At 45.2% G+C, this 23,414-nt stretch overlaps 1 protein-coding gene across 1 annotated transcript; it reads left to right on the forward strand.

The window, feature by feature from the left end:
• The first annotated feature begins 16,278 nt into the window (after positions 1-16,278).
• Positions 16,279-22,803, forward strand: HEBP1 (heme binding protein 1). The gene is made up of 4 exons (XM_065651966.1): positions 16,279-16,414; positions 16,571-16,709; positions 18,251-18,431; positions 20,421-22,803. The coding sequence occupies exons 1-4, from the start codon at positions 16,337-16,339 to the stop codon at positions 20,590-20,592; spliced, it is 570 nt and encodes a 189-aa protein (XP_065508038.1). The 5' UTR covers positions 16,279-16,336; the 3' UTR covers positions 20,593-22,803.
• The last annotated feature ends 611 nt before the right edge of the window (positions 22,804-23,414 follow it).

Here is a 23,414-nt window from a genome sequence, read left to right on the forward strand (position 1 = left end):
ACTTGGCTCAAAAATGGTGGGAAACAGCATAAGGAAACCTTTCCAGTGTCACTTCTTTCATAACTCCTCGCCGTCACTCCACACAAAAGGAGGGGGGTGATGTCCTAGAACAGCAGCAGGAACACAATATGTGAGGACAGCTGCCCGGTCCAGAAATCCCAGACAACACACTCTAGCCCTGCCGCTCAGTTGCAGCTATTTTCTCTTTTCTTCCTCCTTTATTTCTTTCTGGGACAGGTCATGCATAACACCTCTCATCCCTTGCAATCAATTTGTTTCATGGCTTTAGCCACTGGTCCAGCCTACACCAAATATCCCACAAGTGAAAAGTGCTGCCCTTTTTGTATGGTGATTTGCTCTATACAGGTGCCAATCCCTTTGTAAATGATGAGGCTAATGCGAACAAATGGAGAAAGAGGTTTAGGTTGGGCTGCAGTGGGGCAGGGTTAACTGTTGATGTTCCACATCTCACTGCCTTGCTTCTTGACACCTTTCTGCCAGAAATTACAACCTTTTCCAGGCTGCCTGTGCAAGAACACCTCTGTTTTCTCCTTGATACAGAAAGGACTCACATTAAACACTGCTGTTGAAGGTTCTCAAGGTAGAACAGGTCACTCGGGCAGAGCTGCACAATGGTGTGATTGCACATGCAGTTCTGCTGTAAGATCAGAGAAGCAAATGCCTCCTGATGAGCTACTGGGACAGGAGCTATTCTGAGCTGTCCTTTCCTCCAGGTGTCTGGAGGGAAGAATTAACCTGCATCTTTGCACTCCTACTAGTGCTACTCTAATGCTTTTACCTGTTCTTCTTGTCCTGCCCTTCTTTTCATGGCTACATGGAGAGGGCGAGGAGCACCATCCTCTCCTCCCATGCCTGGCTGAGTCCATCCATGATAGAGAACTCACACAGGAGCAGATATTGCAATGAATAGGAAAGTAAGTAAAAACCAGCAGTAAAAACCAGTAAAAAGCAAGTAAAACCAGGAAAAGTGATGATAACGTTTCTAGAAGGTGCAAACCACTCCAAGTTTGCTGGTATCTACAGCAAGCACTCTTCAAGCAATTTTAAACAGTGCAGAAGACTGTAGTTTCTAATGAGCCCAAGGAGTAAACCCAATGCCAGCCCTTTGTACACCCCAGCATGAGCAAGAGGCCAAAAGATGGTTGGAGCTCTGCAAAGGTTTCAGCTGTGCAGTCCCCAGGCTGTGTGGTGTGCCCATTTGCTGTCACGGGGCAGGCAGGGTGTGTGTCAGCTGAGGGAGTTGCTGTGGGGAGCTGTCCCATCCAAACCCCCAATGGGTCCATCTCTAGAGACTCTTCCAGTCCCAGCGTTGTTCTGCCAGTGCTGGGAGTCCTGTGGCTGTGAGCCTGGAGGGAAGTGCCCAGTGGCGTGTGAACTGGAGAAACAATCAATGAAGGGAAGGAGAGGGTAGATGCTAAGGGGATATGTTATGCACAAAGTGGAGGGAGCATATGCTGCAAAATCCTGCAGACTGCCCAGCATCAAGCATACATCTTGATGCACCCTTGGGAGTTACCCTTTTCCCTCTAACCATCTGGGTCTGACAACATCAGGTGGATGCATGCTATGAAGTGCTGTGTAGGGTCTCAGTGCCAGTGCTGTGTCCCCTGTTGTCCTTTGCGGCTTCCTCTGATGGCCTTGTCTCCCCGTGTGACCTCAGGGTGATGCTACAGGAGATCTGAGTCCTCCCGCAGGTGCCGGTGCCTGGAGCAGTGACATGCAGAAAGCCCTTGCTTTCATCCCAGTGGGGCAAGGGAGGAAGCCTCATGCAGCAGAGACGTTTCACTCACAGTTTTGCAGCAGTTCAAAGCAGGCATGAAGTGGTACTGAGGAGAGAGCAGCACTTCGTAGGTGCTCAGCACTTCCCATGATCTGATGCAAGAGAGAAGTGGTTGCAACTGCATGGGCAAGACCTCAGAGCAGTGGTGTGGTTTGTGCAGGTGCAGGCAGGAGAACGGGCACAGCGGTGGTGGAGGTGACTGTTCCTGTAAGCCAGGCTGGGGAGAGAGGGACTGTTTCAGGCAGGCTGCTTTCTGGCTTGTGTACAGGGCTGAGGCAAGTCAGAGTCCAGCAGTGGCCGGCTAGCCCTGGGGCATCTCCAAAGATGGATGCTCTTAGAAATTTCACAGGAGCATCTATGACACTTCAGAACTTTATTGAAATCCCTGGTGGCTCATGTGTGGACTTTTAAAACGTCTCCAGCTCTACAGATGTTAACATCTTGGAACCAGCCTGCCCTCTGGTCCCTGGGAGATGTCAGGAATTCCTCTGCAACTCCATCTCACTCATGCACCCAGTTTCTGTGCTCTAGGGGTCTTTTGTCTCAGTGCGTGCTTGGCAGCCAGGGCTAGACACAAGCAGCAGCATTGGGGAGACCCTCACAGCTTCTGGTCTCCCACACGGCCCAGGGCACAAGCACCCTGCAAGGCACAGGAGATTACAGAGAGGGTTTGAGCATCTTTTGCCCTCAGCTTACTAAATCTGCACTTGCCCAAAGGCTGCAGGTTAAATCAGGGTCTGGGAAAATGAGCATAAATGTTTCTGCAGATGTTTTTCTTGCCTGGGGGATTTTGCTGTCTTGGCACTCTTGTGCGTCCTCAGAGACCCACAGACAGTATTATGAAATAGCCTGTTTGCATATCCCAAGCAAGGTTCATGCTGAGGCTATTCAGGTTTAGAAAATTGACCGCAAGCAGCAGTCCTCTGCAGGAGAGCAGATCAAACACCTTGCAGTTGCTGACAGTACAGTTGCAGAGATGCGGCAACGACAACCAAAAAAAAAAAAAAAGTTGTTCCTCAGTAATTGGTTGTATTAAAGTTCCCAGTCTATGCTTAGTGTGGTCCAGTGATGGTGTAGGGGTGCTAGATGTCCCTATCTGAATGTAGCCATGGTAATGATGGTGGGCCGGGCAGCGCTTCTTTCACATCGCTGGGAATGTGGATGGCAGCAGACGGGGAAGGGAAGTGCTACAGCTCCTCCCTGTTCTGCCTCCCCCACTAATCCCCAAGGAGGCACAGGGAATGGGGAGTTTCTGATACACACTCTGCCAGCTGAAAGCCATGCTGAGGAAGCACACTGCCAGCATGACACCAGGGCATTGGGCACACACTGTGACCTTTCGCCAGCCCAGGCTGGATTTGAATGGGGGTTTTGGGAGTGCGTTGCTGTGCCTGTGTGGGTTTCCCCATCAGGTTTGCTCAGCTGGTGTCTCTGTGCCATGCCGTTGACAGCTTCTCACTTGGAACATTCCTCCATCCACCATCCCCATCTTACACCTGATCGTCAGCAGTTCATTTCCTCTTCCCAGGGCAATGCTACGGCAGCATAACAGAGCTGTGTTTGCCGCCTGCTGAATGAGGAACAGCTGGAGACAGATGATTGTTTGGGTTATTTGCCTGTTGCCTGGACATTTTGTTTGCTTGTTTAAGCCCTGAAAAAATAGGTTTCCAGTTCCTCCGGAGGCTGGTCTGTGTTAAGCCTGTATATTGTGGGCTGCTTTTGAAAACTGGTGTTTTATAACTTTGCAAATGAGTGTCTTGCTGTTTCAGTGGCAAGGCTCCCTAAACATGGCAGTCTGCTCAGAAATGTCCCTGCCACAGAGCCAGCAGGACTGGGGAAGCAAGGACAGCCAAAACCACATGATTCTGGTGTCAAAGAAGCAGATACGCCTGAGTGTGGTCCTGGTTTGACCTCTCTCTTGAGTGGATTTATGTGGCTGACTAAATGATAGTGCTGGCTGATGTTTATGGACTGTGCATAGAAGGATGCTACTCAGCTTTCCTCTTGATCGGCTCCTCACCTCCGGCAAACCAGCATCACTCTCTCGCAGTCATAATACTGTGTTTTAACTGCCCTGTCTGTAACACTTGCACATATCCTCTGGCTCTTTACTTCTGGGTGTTTGCTTTTATTCTGAGTGGCTGGACAGTCCTTCACCCTCTGAGAAAAGCATCTTTTTTCTCACTGCTGAGTGCAGACATTTTGGCTGTGGGAAATGGAGTTAAATAAGAATAGGCTGGTCAGGAAACAGAGACGGTGTTGTTGCCAGCTGATACTGGAGAAGTAATATCAAGAAGAATGCAGATTTGGCCAAGGCACTTGCAAGCAGTGCCATGGGTCTAGTCATGAGCCTGGGTGTGCAGCAATTCTGCAGCTTCAGGCTGTGGCGGCAGCACATCCTCTCAAATCACAGCAAAATGTCACTCTGACACGGACATGGGACCAGAGTAAAGTGTCCAGCTCCTGCTTTACAAAAACCAATCCTTTTAACACCTTGTGTTCCTTTGGAAGTCTCTTTATTGAGTACTGACCAGACCTGAGCCTGTTTGCTTTGGCAGGCATGGACCTGGGGGGGTGGGCAGAGGAAAAAAAAAAATAACAACACTGCAGCCGATTCATCCCTCCTTGTTTATTCCACTAGAAATAGATTTGGCAGGGCGCATCAGGAATGAACTAATCAGCAGAGAATTAATTGGCATGTTTGTTAAAAGACAGGAACAAATGCAATGAACAAATTAATGGCCGGATGGCCAGAGGGTTCAAGCAGCCAGAAAGAAGTGCTGCACCGTGGAAACTGTGACTAGTAAGAGAAGTCATACAGCTGTGCTGGAGAGCCAGCGGTTGAGAGCTGCCCAAAAGAACCTGAGGCAGAGATATACGGGTGTCTTTGCAGACAGAGCTGCTTTTGATAGTGGCTCCATTGCCCAGGCTTTTCTTCCATAAGGCTCCCATGTGTGGGGGGAGATGGAGGAGTGGGAGGGAGGGGTAGGAGAGGTGCAGCTGGAGGAGTCTCCACAGAAAGACCGTGGAAATACGGAAAGTGTGGAAATGAAGAGGGACACGTCACTCATTGCAAGCTGAAATGCAGAGGGAGTGGTGAGGAGAAGAGGAGGCAGAGATTTGGAAGCTTTGTCTACAGAAGGACTGTCCTCAAGAGCACAGGTAATGCTTGTATGCAATTCTCTGCCTTCTTTCTCTGGAATGTTTTGTTTCCTTCTCTGGAGGAGACACATCCATCCACCTTGGAAAGAGCTTGTTGAGTTGAGGGACTCCAAAGGCACCCGTGGGAAGGACCAGGAGAGAAGGGAATGTGCAGACTGTCATAGACTTGGAGGTTGGAGGTTTGCTACCTACATTTCCAGAGAACAGGGGCATGCAGAGTGAAAGAAGGAGAGAGAAAGGAAGAGTGAGCAAATCCTTAGAGACAGCCAGACAGGCAGACATGGAGAGTGCAAGGTCTGTGGGTGCCTATCAAGAGAGAGAGAGAAAACTTCTTAAGAGGGTGCACCAAGCTCTAAATGAGGGAGAGACAGAGATAAAACATAGCCTGAAAAAGCAGGCACAGCTGGAGAGGAGGGAGAAGGTGTACATTATCTCCTCAAAACCAACACTACTTTCCTAATGTTATGATTTGCAGTAGATATGTGCCTTGCACCTGGATGGTGCTTTTTTTTTCTTATTTAGCATCAGTATGCCTGCCTGCTGACAATAGCATCACTGTAGCTGTCAGTCATTGGAGCTGTCAGTCAGATCCCTTTGTTTAGCAAGATGGTCAGGCTGTTTGAGGCATTCAGGTGCTCTTTGCTTTCACACAACAACTGGGCAGAAAATGAGCAGTGTAACTCTTAATTATATGCAAAAGCACTCAAACATGTTGCCAAACTTGAAAAAGTCAAGATACTGTTATTCCTACATGACCCAAAGCTGGGTGTGCACATGTACCAACATATGCCCACACACATACAAAACAAAGAATAATACATTACAATGGATTTTTAACAAGGACTTTTGAAACAGGTGATATTCTAGCTGTACCGCTGTGGCTGGTTTAATATTGTAGGATCCAATTTTAAAAATTGCTTTGGCATTTTTCTTGATCTTTCAACCATTACATAATACTACAAGCATATGCTAATGTTTATATTACTCTGATTTTTTTTGCTTGGAGAGCTACAAATGTCATCCGATTTACAAGTAAAGCTTTCAAATTCTTTGATTGTTCTGTACTCACAGTCTTGGCAGCTTTCTCCTTTAAAAGCTCAGAGTCTTTTCAGGATCCCAGCCTGGGAGCTCTGGCAGACCTGGTATTAACTAAGAAATCATGTGCAGCTCCTATATATTTTTTTTTAATGTGAAGCTGTTTAGTTTATAGCACTTAAACCTTCTTTGACTTTATACATAAACCAGAACATTTTAGTTTCGTGTATGTAAGTAATAAAACCTTAAAATATTCTTAAAATACTGCATATGGAAATAGAGAAATTTCAACAGTCTGCAAAAATACCTTTATTATCTATTGAGATCCTTTACAAAATGGAGAATCTTAAATTTACTTTGATGCTTAAATATCCATTATGATTGGAGTGAGAGCTACATTTTATCTATTTATGATTTATCTGAGATCAAACTCCCTGATTAATTTAAAAGTATATTTGCTTTTTCTGCAAACAACCCAAAACCCAATATCACTCTTCAGCTTTAGTTTGAAAGTAGCTCAAAGGGAACTTGAGAAAATTATCAGAGGAGAATGGGTCTCAAAACCACAAAGCTAATTCACTTGCATTCCGATATTGCCACAAAAAGTCCTTCATTTTAGGTATCACTACTGTGATTGCTAACTCTAATCAACAAAATCTTCCTCTCGAAACAAACACAGGCTTGAGCTAACACCCCGGGATACTTATATGTAGCATCAGGAGAGTGTGTGTGTTTAGAGCCATCAGAAGTGCAGGGAAAGGTTTCAAGCCCTCTCGATATACAAGGGGCAGTCATGCTCTGAATCGTAATGCAACAGCTCACATGTCTGCAGTAGGAACAGTGCGTTCTCCTCAGGCTTCAAGGGAGAGAGGGCTTTCTGGAATGAAGCTGTGTTTGGCACTAGGAGAGGATAACCCAGGCAATTTCGCTATATCCAAGCAGGCAGCGCAAACCGTGGGCAGTAGTGAACTCAAGCCATCTCCTGCTTTCCCCGAGTTTGCCAAAATCTGGGGCAGGTACTGATGAAATCTCAGTGCTCTGTTGTCATCCCCCACTGAGTGAAATGGAGTATAGTGGAGCAGCAAGAAACAGAAAGGGTGAATGGGAGAGGAACAGAGATGGGACTTCAAATCCTGGCAGCGCTCCTTTGCTTTGGGGCAGGGATTCAGGCTTGGATGGCACAGCTGCTGAACCCGGCAGGGCTGTGCTCAGGGTATTGAGCCAGCGGAGCTCTTTTATCATGTTGGAGTGAGGAACCGAGAGGTTAAGAGAAGAAAAAAAAATGTTGTGTAATAATGAGACAAATATGTCTGTCTTCATTGCTTGCAGATGAAGGGACTGTCTGGGGAATCTCTAAGCCTTCCCTGCTTGAAGGGCAGAATATGATGTAGTTGTCTGACAGAGAGCATGCCATATTCTTGTAATTAATGGTAGCAATAACAAAGCTGCTACGTTATTACTGTTATTCTCTGAGCTTAAAAAAGTGCTTAAATCAAAGGATGTAAGAAAGTTTTCCCTGCTTGTCAAGCCATGTTTTACCCTGACAGTATTTTCCAGTGCAACACTGCAACGGACCTGAAGACATATTTGCAACGGGCTTGGGAACTGGTTCCTATTACAGATGACCCTGCAGATTGTTTCTGCTGGAAACCTTATTAGTGAATATCCATTTGCCTTCTACAATTCCGCCTAAGAGGGGGAAGATTGCTTAATTTCTGCGTAAGTGTCTGAGATTTGAGAATCTATTTCAAAGATTATTGTAACCTGATGTTTACTATGACAATAAATTACAGTGGGCCCTCAGGAATGCAGGGAGCAACATTACAAAGAAACTGGTCCATGAGGGGACCTGCAAATAGAGCATGTGGGTCTTGCAATTCATTTGGACACCCGATGTTTTAAAAAGTTTGAGATCAAGTAGAGTGGATTTTCAGTATCAGATGTAGATGGAAATTATCACCACCCTTCTTTTAACAAATACAGAAAGATCAAAGTATCCCAGCACCGGGGAAATGAAAGAGGTGGGAGGTGGAAAGGGTAAAGAATGAACAATCTCTTCAGGATGTTTTAAAATGAGCTGGGAAGCCGCACTGCCTCCTTGATGTTGACAACATTTGCAAATCATCAAAAGAAAGAGAAAATAATTTTTTAAAAAATAGGTCTACACACTGGAGTATTTATCTGCAAAAGCAGAGAGGCAGAGGAGCTGTGGTGTCAGTGCAATAATTTCAAGAAGGTCCATGAAGACCTTTCTATTATGTGCCTCGGTGATATCATCAAACCGTCTTAGAGATGTTCATTTTGGCAGCTCCGAGCTGGGGGGAAGAAGAGGTCTATGTATGTGCAAGATAGGAAGAAGGTAATTTATTTTTTCCTTTAAATGAGTACTGCAATTAGAAGAAGAATACTGAGTACAAAATACATCCTGACAGGTGGAAAGTAATATTTTTTAAGTAGCATGACATTTTCCATCAGTATGGCTATATTCATACTGCTATTTTAAATATATGGAAAAATAAATGCAGTTGCAATTAAAATATGGTAGTAGTTGAATGCAAGAAAGGCACAAAGTGAAAGGATTTATTTATGTACTGCTTTATCTGCTACAGCTTCTAGAAGGTTTTGAGGTGGCTGAATTCTTCCCAGAGGGTTAGGAGATGAGGTTTATAGGATATTCAAAAAGCAATTTAATGTACTCGTATTTTTCAGTGAGGTCTTCGACTTTTGAAGCATGTACCTGAATAGAGGAATAATTTGGATTTTGTGAATGTGCCTACTTCTCACATGAGCCCCTCCATCACTGTGACTATAGATTACTGAAATCATCACTAAACCCGATGACTTTGGCAGAGAATTTTTTCTGTTTGCTATGTGCAATATGCGCATAATTGGTATTTCCAGCCAGTTTCCACCAGAACAGCTGTTCATGACATTAAAAAAAAAAAAATCAGATTCAACATTGAGGGACTACTTAATTAAGACAGAATAACGAATTAGCAGGAGTAAATTGTGGAGAGAATGACCTATCCTCTTACATTTAGAGAGGTTAGGGTTGACTTCTACTGGCTTGGGAATGATGGTATACTCAAAAGAAGACAAGGAGCTTAGGTAAATTCTCCCATCAGTTCATATGCCTGTCTTGGCTACTCTGCAGATTTGCTCAGGAGGAACTGATCCCCTGACACCAGGGCAAGGTGGAGCTGAGGCAGTGAGGTGGCAGCTGAGGTTGCATGACTGGGCAGCATCTTAGTTATTGCCACTGTTTAGTGTATCAGATCAAAAAGAGCAATGTTTTATTCTGGCTTCTGTTAAATCCTTGATTAATTGCTTCACTGTTTTGAATGTTGTTTTCCTTAATTGCAAAGTGAGGATGCAGCTATTTCTATACCTTCTAGTACCCCCTCCTGGCACTGATAGAACATTTTTAACTAAAAGGTGTTATCCCAACATGGCTACATAAGAAGCAAAGCTACTTTCCTAGCTGCCACCCGTTGATGAAATGTCTCTGTAGCACTCAAGGGCTTGAAAAAAAAAAAAAAAAGGAGGAGGTTTGTACTTGTGAAAAAAACAGTTCCTGTGCTTCTGTAAAGGTTAGGCTGACCAACTTGAACATTTTAAGGAAACAGATCATCAGAGAGAAATTTGGTGTTGGGGTGAGGAGTGGGAGGTGGAGAAAGGAAATAAATAAATAAATAAATCAGTTAGCATGATTTTTTGTCTCCACAGAGCAGGGGGAAGTCAAGATCCTATGAAGAGCCATCATGGTGACTCTTCCTCTTTTCCTCTTCTTCATCGTCTCGCCCTGCAGTAAATCCCAGGAGGACTTTCTGGATGAGCATCAGAAATGGAACTACAGAGAAGGCGGTAAGAGGTGGTTGTGCTGGTGGGTCAGCCTGGGAGGTGTTCGGTAACTCAGAGCTGAAGAATTGCCTATTTTGTCCTTGGAGTGAGACACACAGTGCTCATTCATGAGTGTTCTTTCTTGATTCCTGGGTAGCTGCTGAGGTTTCTGGAGAGAAGAAATCATTTTAGAAATAATCAGCTGGAGTATCCAGTGACAGCAGAAAACATGGGTACCTGTAGGCAGAGAATTCTGCTGTGAGGGAGAGTTATCTGCTTTTTAATTTAGATCCTCCATATGTTTGATACTTGGCATTTCATTGCGACTCAGCACAAGTCATGGGGAGTGGAATCAGACAACTAGCTCATGTTTTCTTGTTCTGTCACATTTATTTTCCCCTTTTCCATGGACATCCTGCTAACCTAGCTGACAAGGTCAACATAGAAGGCATTAACAGCATTACTCAAGCACTTGAGAAATGGGGAAACGGCATCTTCTGGCAAATGAAGCACACCCTGCTGAATGACCCAAACGCTTTACTGCCCGAGTTCTCCAGGTAATTCCCTTCTTCTGGAGGTGAGAGTCAGTCCTCTCCTGGGTACTCTTCTTTGAGCGGGATTCATATTCTTTACCTTCCAGATTGCTCAAGTGTGGGGAGATGAATCCCACTGTCTTGGTATCTGTTGTGCTAGCCGCTCTGATTACCCTAGTAAACTGAATATTCTCCTGACTATTTCTTGTGAAATATTCCCAATTGCTATTACTGTATTATAAGAATTATTCTAAGTAAAATATAGGCTGTCCTCAGCACCTCACTCCAGTGACAACAGGCTGGAAAAATGAATTATGCTACAAATCCACACATTGAATTGGCCACAGGGCAGGATGAAGAAGCTGATTTGGTCTGTGGTATTTTTTATTTCAGCCTCTGTAACACCCAGGTCTGAAAAAGCTATTCACTGGTCCATGTTCTCATATTTCCCTCTGCATTGCAGGAAATATTAATGTTTGAATACACTTGCAAAATTTACTTCAACCTTATATTTCCAGAAACACAGTGGGAAAGGCAATGAAAGAAACACAGTAGAAGGGAATACTGGGAATTACTAGAAACCTAATATCACTTGAATCAGAATTGTTCATAAGGCAAGTGGTCCTCTTCCATAACTCAGCTTTCTCTTTAGGAAAAAGAAAAAAAAATCTGCCTGCAATAGCTATACATTGAACAAGCTGAAAAGGAAAGGCTAGAAGAATGAAATGGCACTAGTCATGAGCTCACACAATATCTGTACAAATCAGGGTTTCAGGAGGATATAGTTGATAAATTACACTGGCCTTTGGCATCAAGTAGATTTCTCCCTGGCTGTACAGTGGCTGTTGTTATTAGCACAGAATTCATCACAACTTTCACAATGCCAGTCCTGAAATTCTTTGGTGCCTAAGATCATCAAGGCCGATATTAAGTCATGTGTTTAGAAAGCTCTGACATTAGTCCACAGAGATGTAACGAAACTACTCAGCCATATTTCCTGTACGGAACTCTGAATTAAGAGTTTCCTGTTAAGGACATAGACTGGTCCGTTAGAAATGTTGAAGACTGATGGTAATCCATGGGAATCACTGGCCCAGCCTCCATGTCTGCTCCTGGTTAACAGCAAGACTAGTTAATATCAGGTAAGATTAGAATGATCATCAGAGCTTCCAAACACCCAAAGGGAGACTGTGAGGAATCCCTCTAAAGGAAGGGTCAAGGATACCCCCAAGCCTGTTGGTGCATCAGTGCAGCCCTCACCTTGCCAAATCCTGATGCAAAACCCAGCTCTTCCCCTCCCTCAGCTCAGGCATAGGCACAGCCTGGAGTGACCCAGGGGCTGTGCAATCACAGCTGCACCACGGCACCCAGCAGCCAGTCCTTCACCGGGAAGTCCTCATAAGTCATCCTGCACATTGCTGCTCTCTTCTTCTCTAGCTCTAGTGGTCCCAACCATGCAGAATGGTTTTTATCTCCCCCCTTAAAGCAGGAGTGCCGTGAAGAGCTTCTGGGAGCTCATAAACCAGCTGCAATGAGCCAGCTGCACTTTGGTGGCAATGGAAAGAGTGTGTCACCTATGCTGGTCCTAAAACTCGTGGTTTCCTGGGCTCAGATGGGTCCATCTCAGATAAATTCCCACCACTCAAGGGAGAGGGTGGTTTTGGAAGCATCTTTTAATGGTTGCTTGCAACTCTTTCATCATTAAGGATCCTTTGCACCATGAAACACAAGGCCGTGGGAAATTATTTTGCATGCTCAGGATCAGTCCTCACACTGAGTTATTCTCCTGTATTACTCTCTCTGTAGTCTTCGCCCTGTCTCTGCGGCTGTGGACAACCTCGTGAGGGAAGTCCAGTCAATAAGAAAAAGGCTAGAAGAACTGAATGAACGGCTCAATGTCATCAGCCGAACTGTCCTTCCCATTCGACTGAATGCTCTGCAGAGCCAGAGGCGTGGAAATACTCAGCTGCGGAGACTTCCAATGCATAGGAGAAGGTTGTATGCTCGCAGGAGATCTCAGAGGAGTTAATTCTCTACCAGAAAAAAAGAAGGGAATTTTTTTTTTCATCTGCTTAAGCCTTTCTCAATGGGGCACTGCTAAAGAGAATGAAATAAAGGACATACAAGTCAGCTTTATTAAGGAGACTGGAACTTCTACATTTATTTGCTGCCTTTCAAACCTAGGTCAGTAGGTGAAATCTGACCTTGTTCTTCAATTATGGCTGTTTTGTGTCCCATGCAAAATGAGTGAAAAGCTCGATTTACTTGAGTGTGAATACTTTCAGGCTATACAGTCATTCTTTTTGATTACCAGAGGAAGTTCTTTCTATAAAGATCAGGTGAATTTCTTTCTCTGTCTTATTTTTACACCACTCCATCTGAAACAGCTGAAGCATTTGATCTTCAAAAGTGTTGAATGCCTGATGAATGCAGAAAGATAGGTTAGTGCTTGGCACTTCCAGCTGGGCAGGGATAGGGAGAAGCAGCTATGTTTTAAATTACAGTCTTGACCTGTTCTCTATCAGTGCAAAGAATGCCCCATTCACATGTTCAGGTCATGAGTAGGGTTGGATAATCTTGTCCGTGCATCATGTTTCAATACTGAGTATGAGTCATTTTCTAGGGACCAGATTTGAACATCTATCTTCTGCAAAGAGCTTTTTTTTTTAGCTACCTGGAACTGGGCACTCAAAACCTTGCCATTCAACAGACATGTTCAGAATTTCCAGCACTCTGAAAGACATTGCATTGACTTCTGCCAAGACCCTTAGAAACCAGGGGATGTTTTTTCAACACTATTTAGATAACTAATGGAATAGATAGGTGTCTAGAAGGTTTTTCCAAAATAGCTGAGGCAGTTCAGTCCCCAAAATCATAGATAATAATTCAATTGATGTCTAATTCGCAGAGTATCTTCTCCACATGCAAGCACTGACCTCCGGACATTTCCCAACATTCTTTAGCACAATTAAGATCTCTAGAAAAAGAACAACTATGCACCCTAGGGACTTTGGTGCCTCAGGGATCACACAGAATATCATGCCTTCAGCTTGTCTGTGCTGTGGCTTCCTGAAAATAAAACTGCTGATAAAAAATAGTGCAGAAATCAAATTATGCACTGAATAGAGGACAGAGTGGGCTTGCCCTTCAGCTGTCTAAAGGTAAATCCAATACAGAGATTGCCATCCAGTGTTGTAGCCAACTGCATACCTGAAATCTGTTGAAACATATGCAGAAGAGTCAGAAAGGAAAATAAACTCTTTTTTAAGGGTGTGGATGGAAAAATTTATAACAACAAAAATAAAGAATTATGTCTAAATGGTTGTGGGGGAGGCTGGCATGACGGTTGTTTTGCAAACGCTTTCCAGTCGTGAACAGTGAGGATGCAGATGAGCTATTTAAGGATTCCCAAGACCTGAGTTTATGGAAAGAAGTTCAGTGACACTACAATAATCCCCAGAGGGAAAGGGGAAAAACTAGTTTAATATAAAATCTTTCAGAAGGAACCAGAAGTATTAACACAGGCAGCATTTTGGGTGCTACCTGGGAGTTGAGGGGTGGAGGTATGAAGAGTCTATGAGACAATCTGATAAATATTTTGCACATCAGAGTCATAGAATACTCAGTTGGAAGGGACCACAAGGATCATCTGGTCCAACCTTTAGTGTTTTTAGCTTGGAAAGTAGCTACCTTTGGTTGGGCTAAGCTCTCAATAAGATGTTCCTAAGTACGCAATAGCTGCATCTGCACTGATGAAATGGCCCAGAAACTAGAGCACAGATAAATAAATACCGTCCTTCATCCAGTGTTTCTCCTCCAGAAGGAGTGAATGAAGTACACTGCTCTCCAGCAGCCTTTGCCATAGCCTTGAGGTCAGTCAAAGGCCTTCTTTCTGCAACTCCATATTTCTGTAAGAGGCAAGTTACAAAGATCAAGTTTAACAAGATACACCAAGTCTCCAGTACCGCTTCCAATGCAAAAATCTCTTAACAGCTTTGTTTTCTTGGAGTTCAGATTTTCAGAAAATAACGAAACTCTAACTTGGAAGGTCTCTCCTTGGCTTTTGCTTGGAAATTTGAAACACTGCTTAGCTACACAAGGGGAAAATCAAGCCTGTGAAAAAGCTGATAAAAAGATACAGTTGTGCCTTTGGTGAAGTTGTAACCATAATTTCTCAGTAAATGTGGAGTATTTTGATTCCAGAATATATTTACCTAAATTACAAGGCATAGCAGGAGAGATAGGCCCCATCCTCCTTGTTATTTTGTACTCAGAGTGTACATGTACACAACATAAATGTCAGCTTTAATGTTCGTATTTTAGAGATAAACACTTTGTCACGCAAGCTGAAGTTGTATAAAATCCAACATGAAACAGAAAGATGAGACTTCTGGCTTGTGTAAGTCCCTCAGTCACAGATGGATGGAGTTGGGAGGACAGACCAGATGACTGCATGCTTTTACTTTTACCTAATGTCCACCACCAGCTTCTGCCACAGAGAGAGGACTGGGCAAGATGGACCTCTGGTCTGACCCAGTCCATGTACTCCTATACCAATATGTGCCAGTTGGTATTTTTGGCAAAACTCCTCAGCTCAACAGAAACTCACCATTTATTTTAAAAGAGAACAAGTAAGCTGCAGCACACAGTGTGTCTATTAAAAATTTGCAATTTCTTGCATAATGTTGAATAAACCGAATGATATAAATGGTTAATAAATTACTAGATCTGTGGCCTTGTCACCACTGATAGCAGCACCTGTCATTCACTCTGTGAAAGTACGTCAGGCTCCAGCCCTGCTCCCTGACCTGAACGTGGCATGTTCGATCAGATGCCCATGGCCAGCTGCTTTAACTGCTTTACCTTTGCACCACGCTCTCTCTCTAGATGGAATTGCTTTGATGTCTCATTTCTTTTATCATTTTCCTTTTTGCTCTTTAAGAGTATAGGAAAGTTATGCATCAGTCTGCTTCTGTGCCACTCACCTTCTATCTGAGGAGGCAGAAGTCCAGCTGACCAGGCACCTCAAAGTGTCTTTGTCTCAATCTGCCTGGGGAGGCTGGTCTGATCCATGGCTGCCCAGGAACTGGCATTTGATTCCTGCCTCAGCTACCGACTTCTTAAACAACCCTGGGCAAAGCCACTTTCTTTACCTGGCACTCATCCTTTGACATGACTTATAGAACTAAAATCCATTTGTTATCATGAAGACCTAAGTCCTCCATATACATAAATATATCCATCTATAAAAGGCCTTCTAAGCCCCCTGTTGTGTTCATTTACATGTGTTTCTGTGAAGGGATGTGGCTGGATTTTTAAACAGAGTTGACCAGTTGGGCTGTGAACACTTGCAGAGGTCAGTGGAGGGAGAGCCAGTATCATCAGCGGCTTCTAAGATCTACCCTTTACCTAACACAACATTCACTGAGACGCGGAGCACTGCCTTGAATTCAGACTTAAAAGACAACAACTGTGATCTCCCTTAGTTCCGTTTATTAAAAACAAATAAAATAAACGTTGTTATTGTGCAGTTTCAGGAGAGCTGTGCCCCTCCACGCCATATATTACACACTCCTGTCAGTACTTTGTATTTTATTGTATTTTTTTCCCTGCAGATTTCCTCTCTCCCCCGGATGAACACCACCTGCTCCTGCACCCTGTTACACTCCACACTTCCCAGCGTCCTCCATGACTTCACCCCCCGGGCCGCCAGCCTTGTGCTCCCAGAGCCGGCCAAGGCCGAGTCGCGTCCCGGCCAAGTCCCGCGTCTCCTCGCGTCCCCACGACGGACCCGCGTCCCCCCCGGTCCCGCGGCCGCCAGGCGGCTCTTGGGCGCCCCCTGGGCGCGGTGCGCGGCTCTGCAGGCGGCGGGGCGCCCGCCGGGCCCTCCCACCTTTCCCGAGCTGAGCCGAGCCGAGCCGAGCGGGGCCGAACCGTGCCGAGGCGAGCCGAGCCGAGCAGCACCATGCTGGGCATGATCAAGAACTCGCTGCTGAGCACGGTGGAGACGTGGCCATACCGGGTGCTGAGCAAGGGGGAGAAGGTAGGTGGGGGGACGGGCTGCCGGGCTCGGTTCCTCCGAGCGTTTCCGCGGCGGCCGGGACGGATAAGGCGCTGCGAGGGGGAGCGGGTGTCTTCCGGGCAGCGCTTTCCTCGCAGCCCGTCCGGGCAGCTTCTCCATGCCCGTCCCCTTCCCCAGGAACAGCTCAGCTACGAGGAGAGGACTTTGGAAGGCGGGCGGTTCGCGGCGGTGGAGGTGGTGGGGAAGCCGTTCGACGAAGCCTCGAAGGAAGGGGTGCTCAAGCTCCTCAAGTACGTCGGAGGAACCAACGACAAGGGTGAGAGAAGCTCCCAGCCCCGTGGGGCTTGGCCGATGTTTGTGGTTGACTGCCGCTAGCAGAGGCTTGGTGAAAGCTGGATGTCTGGAGGCAATGGCACTATGGGCCCACCTGGCTTGTGGCTCCCGACACTGGGGGTTTGTGATGGGGATGACCCCTCACTGGGAAGAATAAACTCGCCACGGTTAAAGCATGCCCAGCCAAGTTATGCTATGTGTCCACTCCTAACCTGTCTCTGTTTCAGGGTAAAATCTCAAAAAATATTTGTTTAAGCAAGAATGAGTTACCTTGCAGCTGGCATAACGTGAGGACAGGCACATGTGTATCTATGACAGCTCCCGGGGTTGGCAGTAGCTGATGAAATCTAGGGTATCTAGTGCACTTCGGTTCTATGATGTGCCCTTGTAGGCAGTGAAATAACTTTTATGACCTTGATATTTTATTACGTACTCTGGCTATTTTTATTCATGAAAGGATAATGAACAATGAGCTTGCTTTTCAATGGTACTTTGTAATGTTTTATAATGGTGCTTCCAGGTGATTGCTTCTAATTCTCAATTTACTAAAGTATGTGCATCAGTAATCATCCATAGCAGGAGGAGAAGACCACAGAGTGGTTCTGAGGCATATACATTTGCTCATACATCTTTCTCAGGCATCTGGTCGAGGGACTTGTATAGCGTGTACAACGGTAGGAGCTGGATGCAGGGGGAAATGGCATTTATAGCAGCGTGGAAAGGTGATGATTGCTGTTGCTGTAGGAGAAAGGGTACCTTCTATAATATGTGTCACAGAGACAGGTATGATATCAAAACAAAATAAATGACAAAGATGGCTTGCTCATAACTGGTTCTGTGGCTGCCTGATCCTGCTGTTTGGAGGTTCCCTTAATGCTGAAAGAAGAAGAGAGAAGAAAAATGTTCTTCAGTGCCATGTGGTACCTCTTGGCAGTAATGAGCTGAAAAGAAGCATGCTGGAGTGGTGGACAGCATGGACAGCCCTGCTGAAAGCCAGAACAACGCTGAGTTTTGGGGCACTGGAACTTGCAGAATGTCTGGAAGTGTTTGGAAGTGTTTATGAGAAAGCTTCTGTCACTCAGTGTTGGCTATGGGTTCACCACTAAGTGCAGATGATAACAATTTAAATATTGATGTGGATTTACATGTGCCACTGACCTGCCCCAGAACTGTAGACCCTGTTGTGTTAGAGGTGATTTGTCAGAAGAACTGAGTGCCTTGGTGGCATGAGCTATATGGTTGAGAGCCACAAAAACAGGACCATTAATAAAACGCCATCCAGAGGTCACCTGGGGCCCTTATCTCCCGGAGTCCTTGTGCAGTCAGTGGAGAGATAAGTTTGGCCTAAACAGAAGCCTAACGTGGCTCTTCTGCATGCCCCAGATGACTGCACTCTTGAATGACTGTGCAAGGAGTTCAGTGTGAGTTTTCCTACACTAAAATTAGCTTTTGTGAATCCTCTGTTAATTTTATGAGTTCCTGAGGACCTAGATTTCTTTAGTAACATCTGTGTGCCTCTTTCAGGAGTTGGAATGGGTATGACTGCTCCTGTCTCCATCACTGCTTTCCCTGCTGAAGATGGCTCCTTACAGCAGAATGTGAAGGTCTCTCTGCGGATCCCGAGTCAATTTCAAGCCAGCCCTCCTTGTCCTAGTGATGAAAGCATTAAGATTGAAGAGAGACAAGGGATGACCATTTATTCCACGTAAGGAATGCATCCTGGGATTTCCAGTCCCAAGTGCTGAGGTCTCTAGCGTGCTCTGAAGAGCAGTCTTGGTTTTACCAGATGACTTAGTAGGTGGACAGTGGGTGCATGTGGTAGAAGGAGATGGAGGGGCCTTTCCAGACTGAAGACAGGTGGTTTATGACATGTCTTGTCATTGGTCATGCTGCACCGATTAGGAATATGGATTTTTTTTTCACTGGGAAAACAAGGGTGAAGGTTAGCCCTGAAAGGCTTTTGGTTTCACCTGGGAGATGAAGAGCAGGGGAGGGTGGACATGTAGGGGTCCTGGTGGACAGCAGGATGACCATGAGCCAGCACTGTGCCCTTGCGGCCAAGAAGGCCAATGGCATCCTGGGGTGTATTAGAAGGGGGGTGGTTAGTAGGTCGAGAGAGGTTCTCCTTCCCCTCTACTCTGCCCTGGTGAGACCTCATCTGGAATATTGTGTCCAGTTCTGGGCCCCTCAGTTCAAGAAGGACAGGGAACTGCTGCAGAGAGTCCAGTGCAGGGCAACAAAGATGATTAAGGGAGTGGAGCATCTCCCTTATGAGGAAAGGCTGAGGGAACTGGGTCTCTTTAGCTTGGAGAAGACTTGTTTAGAAATATGTAAAGGGTGAGTGTCACGAGGATGGAGCCAGGCTCTTCTCGGTGACAACCAACAGTAAGACAAGGGGTAATGGGTTCAAGCTGAAACACAAGAGGTTCCACTTAAATTTGAGAAGAAACTTCTTCTCAGTGAGGGTGCCAGAGCACTGGAACAGGCTGCCCAGGGAGGTTGTGGAGTCTCCTTCTCTGGAGACATTCAAAACCCGCCTGGACACCTTCCTGTGTAACCTCATCTGGGTGTTCCTGCTCTGGCAGGGGGATTGGACTAGAGGATCTTTTGAGGTCCCTTCCAATCCCTAACATTCTGTGATTCTGTGATTCTGTGAATATGAAGGTACTGAATCATTTCTAATCTCTGAAAACTATTGTTTTCCCCACTTTCTGGGATCAAGATGGCTCTTGGTCATCAGGAATGTTCTTTGATGTGGTTTGCATCAAACTACAGGTGTCAGCTGAAGCCTCATTTGGATGGACTCATGCCAGAGTCCATCACGGAAACAAGCATTGCATTGCTTCAAATCACCTTTGAATGTCTTCAGCTGTTGACTGACAACCTGAACTCAAACTAGCATCACAATAGCAATAAGCTCTTCATCTTGTATTTAACTCCTTGGAGGTTCCCCTGTCTCCTTGTTTGAACTATCTTGGCTGACTCTAGACTGTCTGGCTCCTCGCTGCCTGCGACTGCTGCCTGGCCTTTGCTGTGGGCATGGGCCACTTCTGCAAGAACAGGCTGTTTTATCTCAGACCTTGACCCTGAGGCAGGGTGATGAGGTGCAGGCTGATGTGGACACAGTTCCTCTTCATGGGAGGTCAACACAGAACAGACCAGTTCCAGCCCATCCCTTTTAAATAGCATTGTGGCATGTAATTGCTAATATCTCTGCTGCTATCTCCCCTTTTCCTTGAGCTAGCTAGAGTTTGGCTTCCATTCATGATCTGGCTTCCAGCAGATGGCTGTTTACACCACAGTGAACATGGTTGTTAACAGCGCTGTTGTAAGGACAGGGGGCTGAGCAGACTCGAAGATAACCTTGTATTCTAGGAAGCTGTTCCTCTGATATGGCCTTATTTCAAAGGGCAGGGCTGTTCTGCTGACTGGTATACATGGATCTGTTTGGGGAGATCTGTCTGAGATCTGCCGATGGATGACTGGACTCTGGCTGCATAACCCTTTGGACTCAACCTGTCACAAGCGAAGTGTGCCAGTTCACAAAGAACAGCACCTGCATGAGTGCATGTTGGTGGGATCTGGACCAAAATGCATAGCTAAATATATTGTGGGTATATATCGTTCTCTCTCTCTTCCTTTCTTTGTTTTGCCAGGACTGCCCAGCACCTATCTGTGTTTGGTTTCTTTGCAGGCAGTTTGGTGGCTATGCCAAAGAGATGGATTACGTCAACTATGCTGCCAAGCTGAAGTCTGCTCTGGGGAGTGATGCTGTGTACCGCAAGGATTTCTACCTCTGCAATGGTTATGATCCCCCTATGAAGCCTTATGGGCGACGCAATGAGGTCTGGTTTGTGAAGGAGTGAGCATCTGGCTCCCCGTGGTTCTGGCTTGCACTGACCACCTCTCCACACTATGTTTCTGTTGTCTTCAAAATAAACTAATAATTTGGCAGAGGCAGAAAAGCATAATTCTCTTCCTCCAGACCCATGTCTTGGTCTTTTACGGACCAACCATTTTAGAAGGACACTGCACACCTCCCTGACAGTCCTGCTCCCTTGTTCAAGACCAGGTCCTCAACTACACAGACTCTCGTGATCTCTCCATGGTTTGCTTTTATCTCTCTCGTTCTGCCGGAGTTCAATGCTGAGGAAGCCAAAAGTACTTAATTAGCAAGTATGATGCCCGACAGGAGTCCCATCCAAGTGCTGGCAGACTATTGGTCTCACCTGAGGCAGGCAGGGGAACATGACCCAAGTGCATACAGGGACTTTTTTATTTTATTGAGCTTTCTGCAGCTGTAAAATGCTGCTTTTATCTGTGCCATTCTGAAAGCAGTCTAAAGGGACATGAGCATTGATACCAACACAGCACAGTGCAAATAAGCATCTTTTACATTTGTCATCTGACTGAGCAATCTCATTTAGAGGAAGATACAGGTTTCTGTTTGCAGCTATCCTTCTGTTTGAAGTGGGACATTTTGGGGTGTGTTATGTGCTGATCTCAACTAGCAGCTGGACAATGTGATGTGGAGACCCTACGATAATTTCCTCACATTCAAGTTACTTGTATGTAAAATTTCGTTAAAACTAGCCTATATAAGGGCCAAAGCTGAAATGTGTATGATAATCTAATTGAATTAGAAAAATACAGGCTGCAAAAAAAGCAGGTGCCTATTACTTGTGATCTGAGGGTGCATTTGAAGAATGGTGAACATCTAGTGGAACTACTGTGGGTGCAGATCTTTAAATAACATCTCTTAAATGGTGTTAGTTTCTGAAGGGCTGCTCAGAGCAGCTGTCTTTAAAGGAGGAGGAAAACCTGGCTGTTCTTGAAAATAGGGATTAAAGTCAAATAATGAGTAGCCTTTTGGAAACTTAAAATACAATAGTAAGGGAAGGTCTTATTTTAGGAAGACCGGCAATATTTAACCATTAGGCATCAAAACAGCATTTTGGCTGTTGGCTTTGCCAGGGAGGCAGCAGGATGTCTGCAGTGGGGACATGCTCACACACTATGCCACTGTGTCTGCCTGTATAATTTTTTACCTCTTCTAAAAGAGGTGTGCTCCTCTGATGCTACAGTGCCTCAAAGTTCAGGCACTTTCCAAAAACCATTTTCCTCCTGGAGCTGAAAGAGATTTGTCCCAGGTTCTGGCCAGTCAAGCTGTTTGACATGTGCCTGCTTTCTGAGAACGAATCTCAGCAGTAAAAGGAGAAAACCTGAGGTTCTGATGTGTTTTCCTTTTCTCTTTTGCTGAGCCGTGTAAGAGCTTTGCTGTGGACCTCACAAGAGTCACCTGTGCGCAAGAGCAACTGCTAGATGGGTGAAAAGAGCAGATACCATTCAATTAAAAACAAAACAACAACAACAAACAGACAACAAGGGAAGAGCTATTGGCTGCAGTTAGTGACTGCAGTGCGGGCGAGGAGGAATCAAAAGGGAAATCAAGGCAGACAGAGAGTTAGGCTTTTGAAGGAAAATTTTAAGTAGCAAAGGCCCTTCTAAGGCTGTCCCTGAATCCAAAGGGACCTATTCACGTCCCAGATTATTTTTATGTGTGTGGGTGAGGAATGGCAGGGCTCAGTGCTGCCTGGTTTATGCATTCCCAAGTTCATTTTGGAACTTGTGTATAGACTGTGGATACAGTCCTTTCTGACTACCAGTGATTAATGTCCTGCAATAATCAAAATCCTGAAATTTCTCAAAATTTCTCTTATGAAATCTCAGACGTTAGGAAGACCAATAATAAACCTGGTGTGAACAGAGCTGTACATTTTAGCAGTGTGGGGTTTTTTTTGGTAACATGCATACACTCTGAACAGAGTGCAAGAGCTTCTGAGAGTAATAACATCTATAGGCTCTACCTGTGCAGCCTTGCTACTGACATTTTGCATGTTGTAGGCAGGGTACAGTTTCATAAACAGTGTTAACTTATATCAGAATCTTATGCAAACCGAGTTGCCTTTTCTGTATAAGCAAAGATGCCTGTGTTCTGTCTGCATTTTCTAGAGTTTTTAAATAAATTAACAACACTGTGATTTACAATTTTTATGCTGCTTGTTGACTTTATGAGCTCGGTGGGAATCGATTTGAAATAATTTAGGTTGACAGTGTATATTTCTGTTTGAGGTACTAATCATGTCGCAGCATCTATAAACAGTCATAATGCTTTTTCCAATAAATTGCTACTTTAGGTATCCTGGTGTGGCCCTGCATTATCTGACTGTGCGAGGTGGGAGCTGATGGAGTAATCTCCTTCTCCATTAGCAGTTGTGTTAATGTAGAAACTAGGGGGCCTGCTCACCTGAGGAAAATTCTGTGTTGACTTGTGTCTTCCTGTGGCTGGGGTTTATGAATGGTGTTCAGGCAAATATTCATGACTGATTTTCAACATGACCTGCTATCTGGAAATGTTGGACATATTGCCACATTGAGGTCCATCTAGCTCAGTGCCCTGGTGCCTGTGATGGATGGCAGTGGATACCTGAGACAGATTACAGGATCAGTGCCACTGTGGGCTGATATCTTCTCTAAATATTCTCTTGTCTTTCGCACAGTGTGGCTCAGAGCTATTTGTTATTGTGCTTGGTAAACCCTGGTAGACTTTATCCCATGCATTTGTCCAGTTGCTTTTTGGACTAGCTAAGCTTACTATCCATGACATCCTTTTGTCCTACAGCAAGGA

This window comes from Caloenas nicobarica, chromosome 1 (assembly GCF_036013445.1).
Source record: "Caloenas nicobarica isolate bCalNic1 chromosome 1, bCalNic1.hap1, whole genome shotgun sequence".
NCBI lineage: Eukaryota > Metazoa > Chordata > Aves > Columbiformes > Columbidae > Caloenas > Caloenas nicobarica.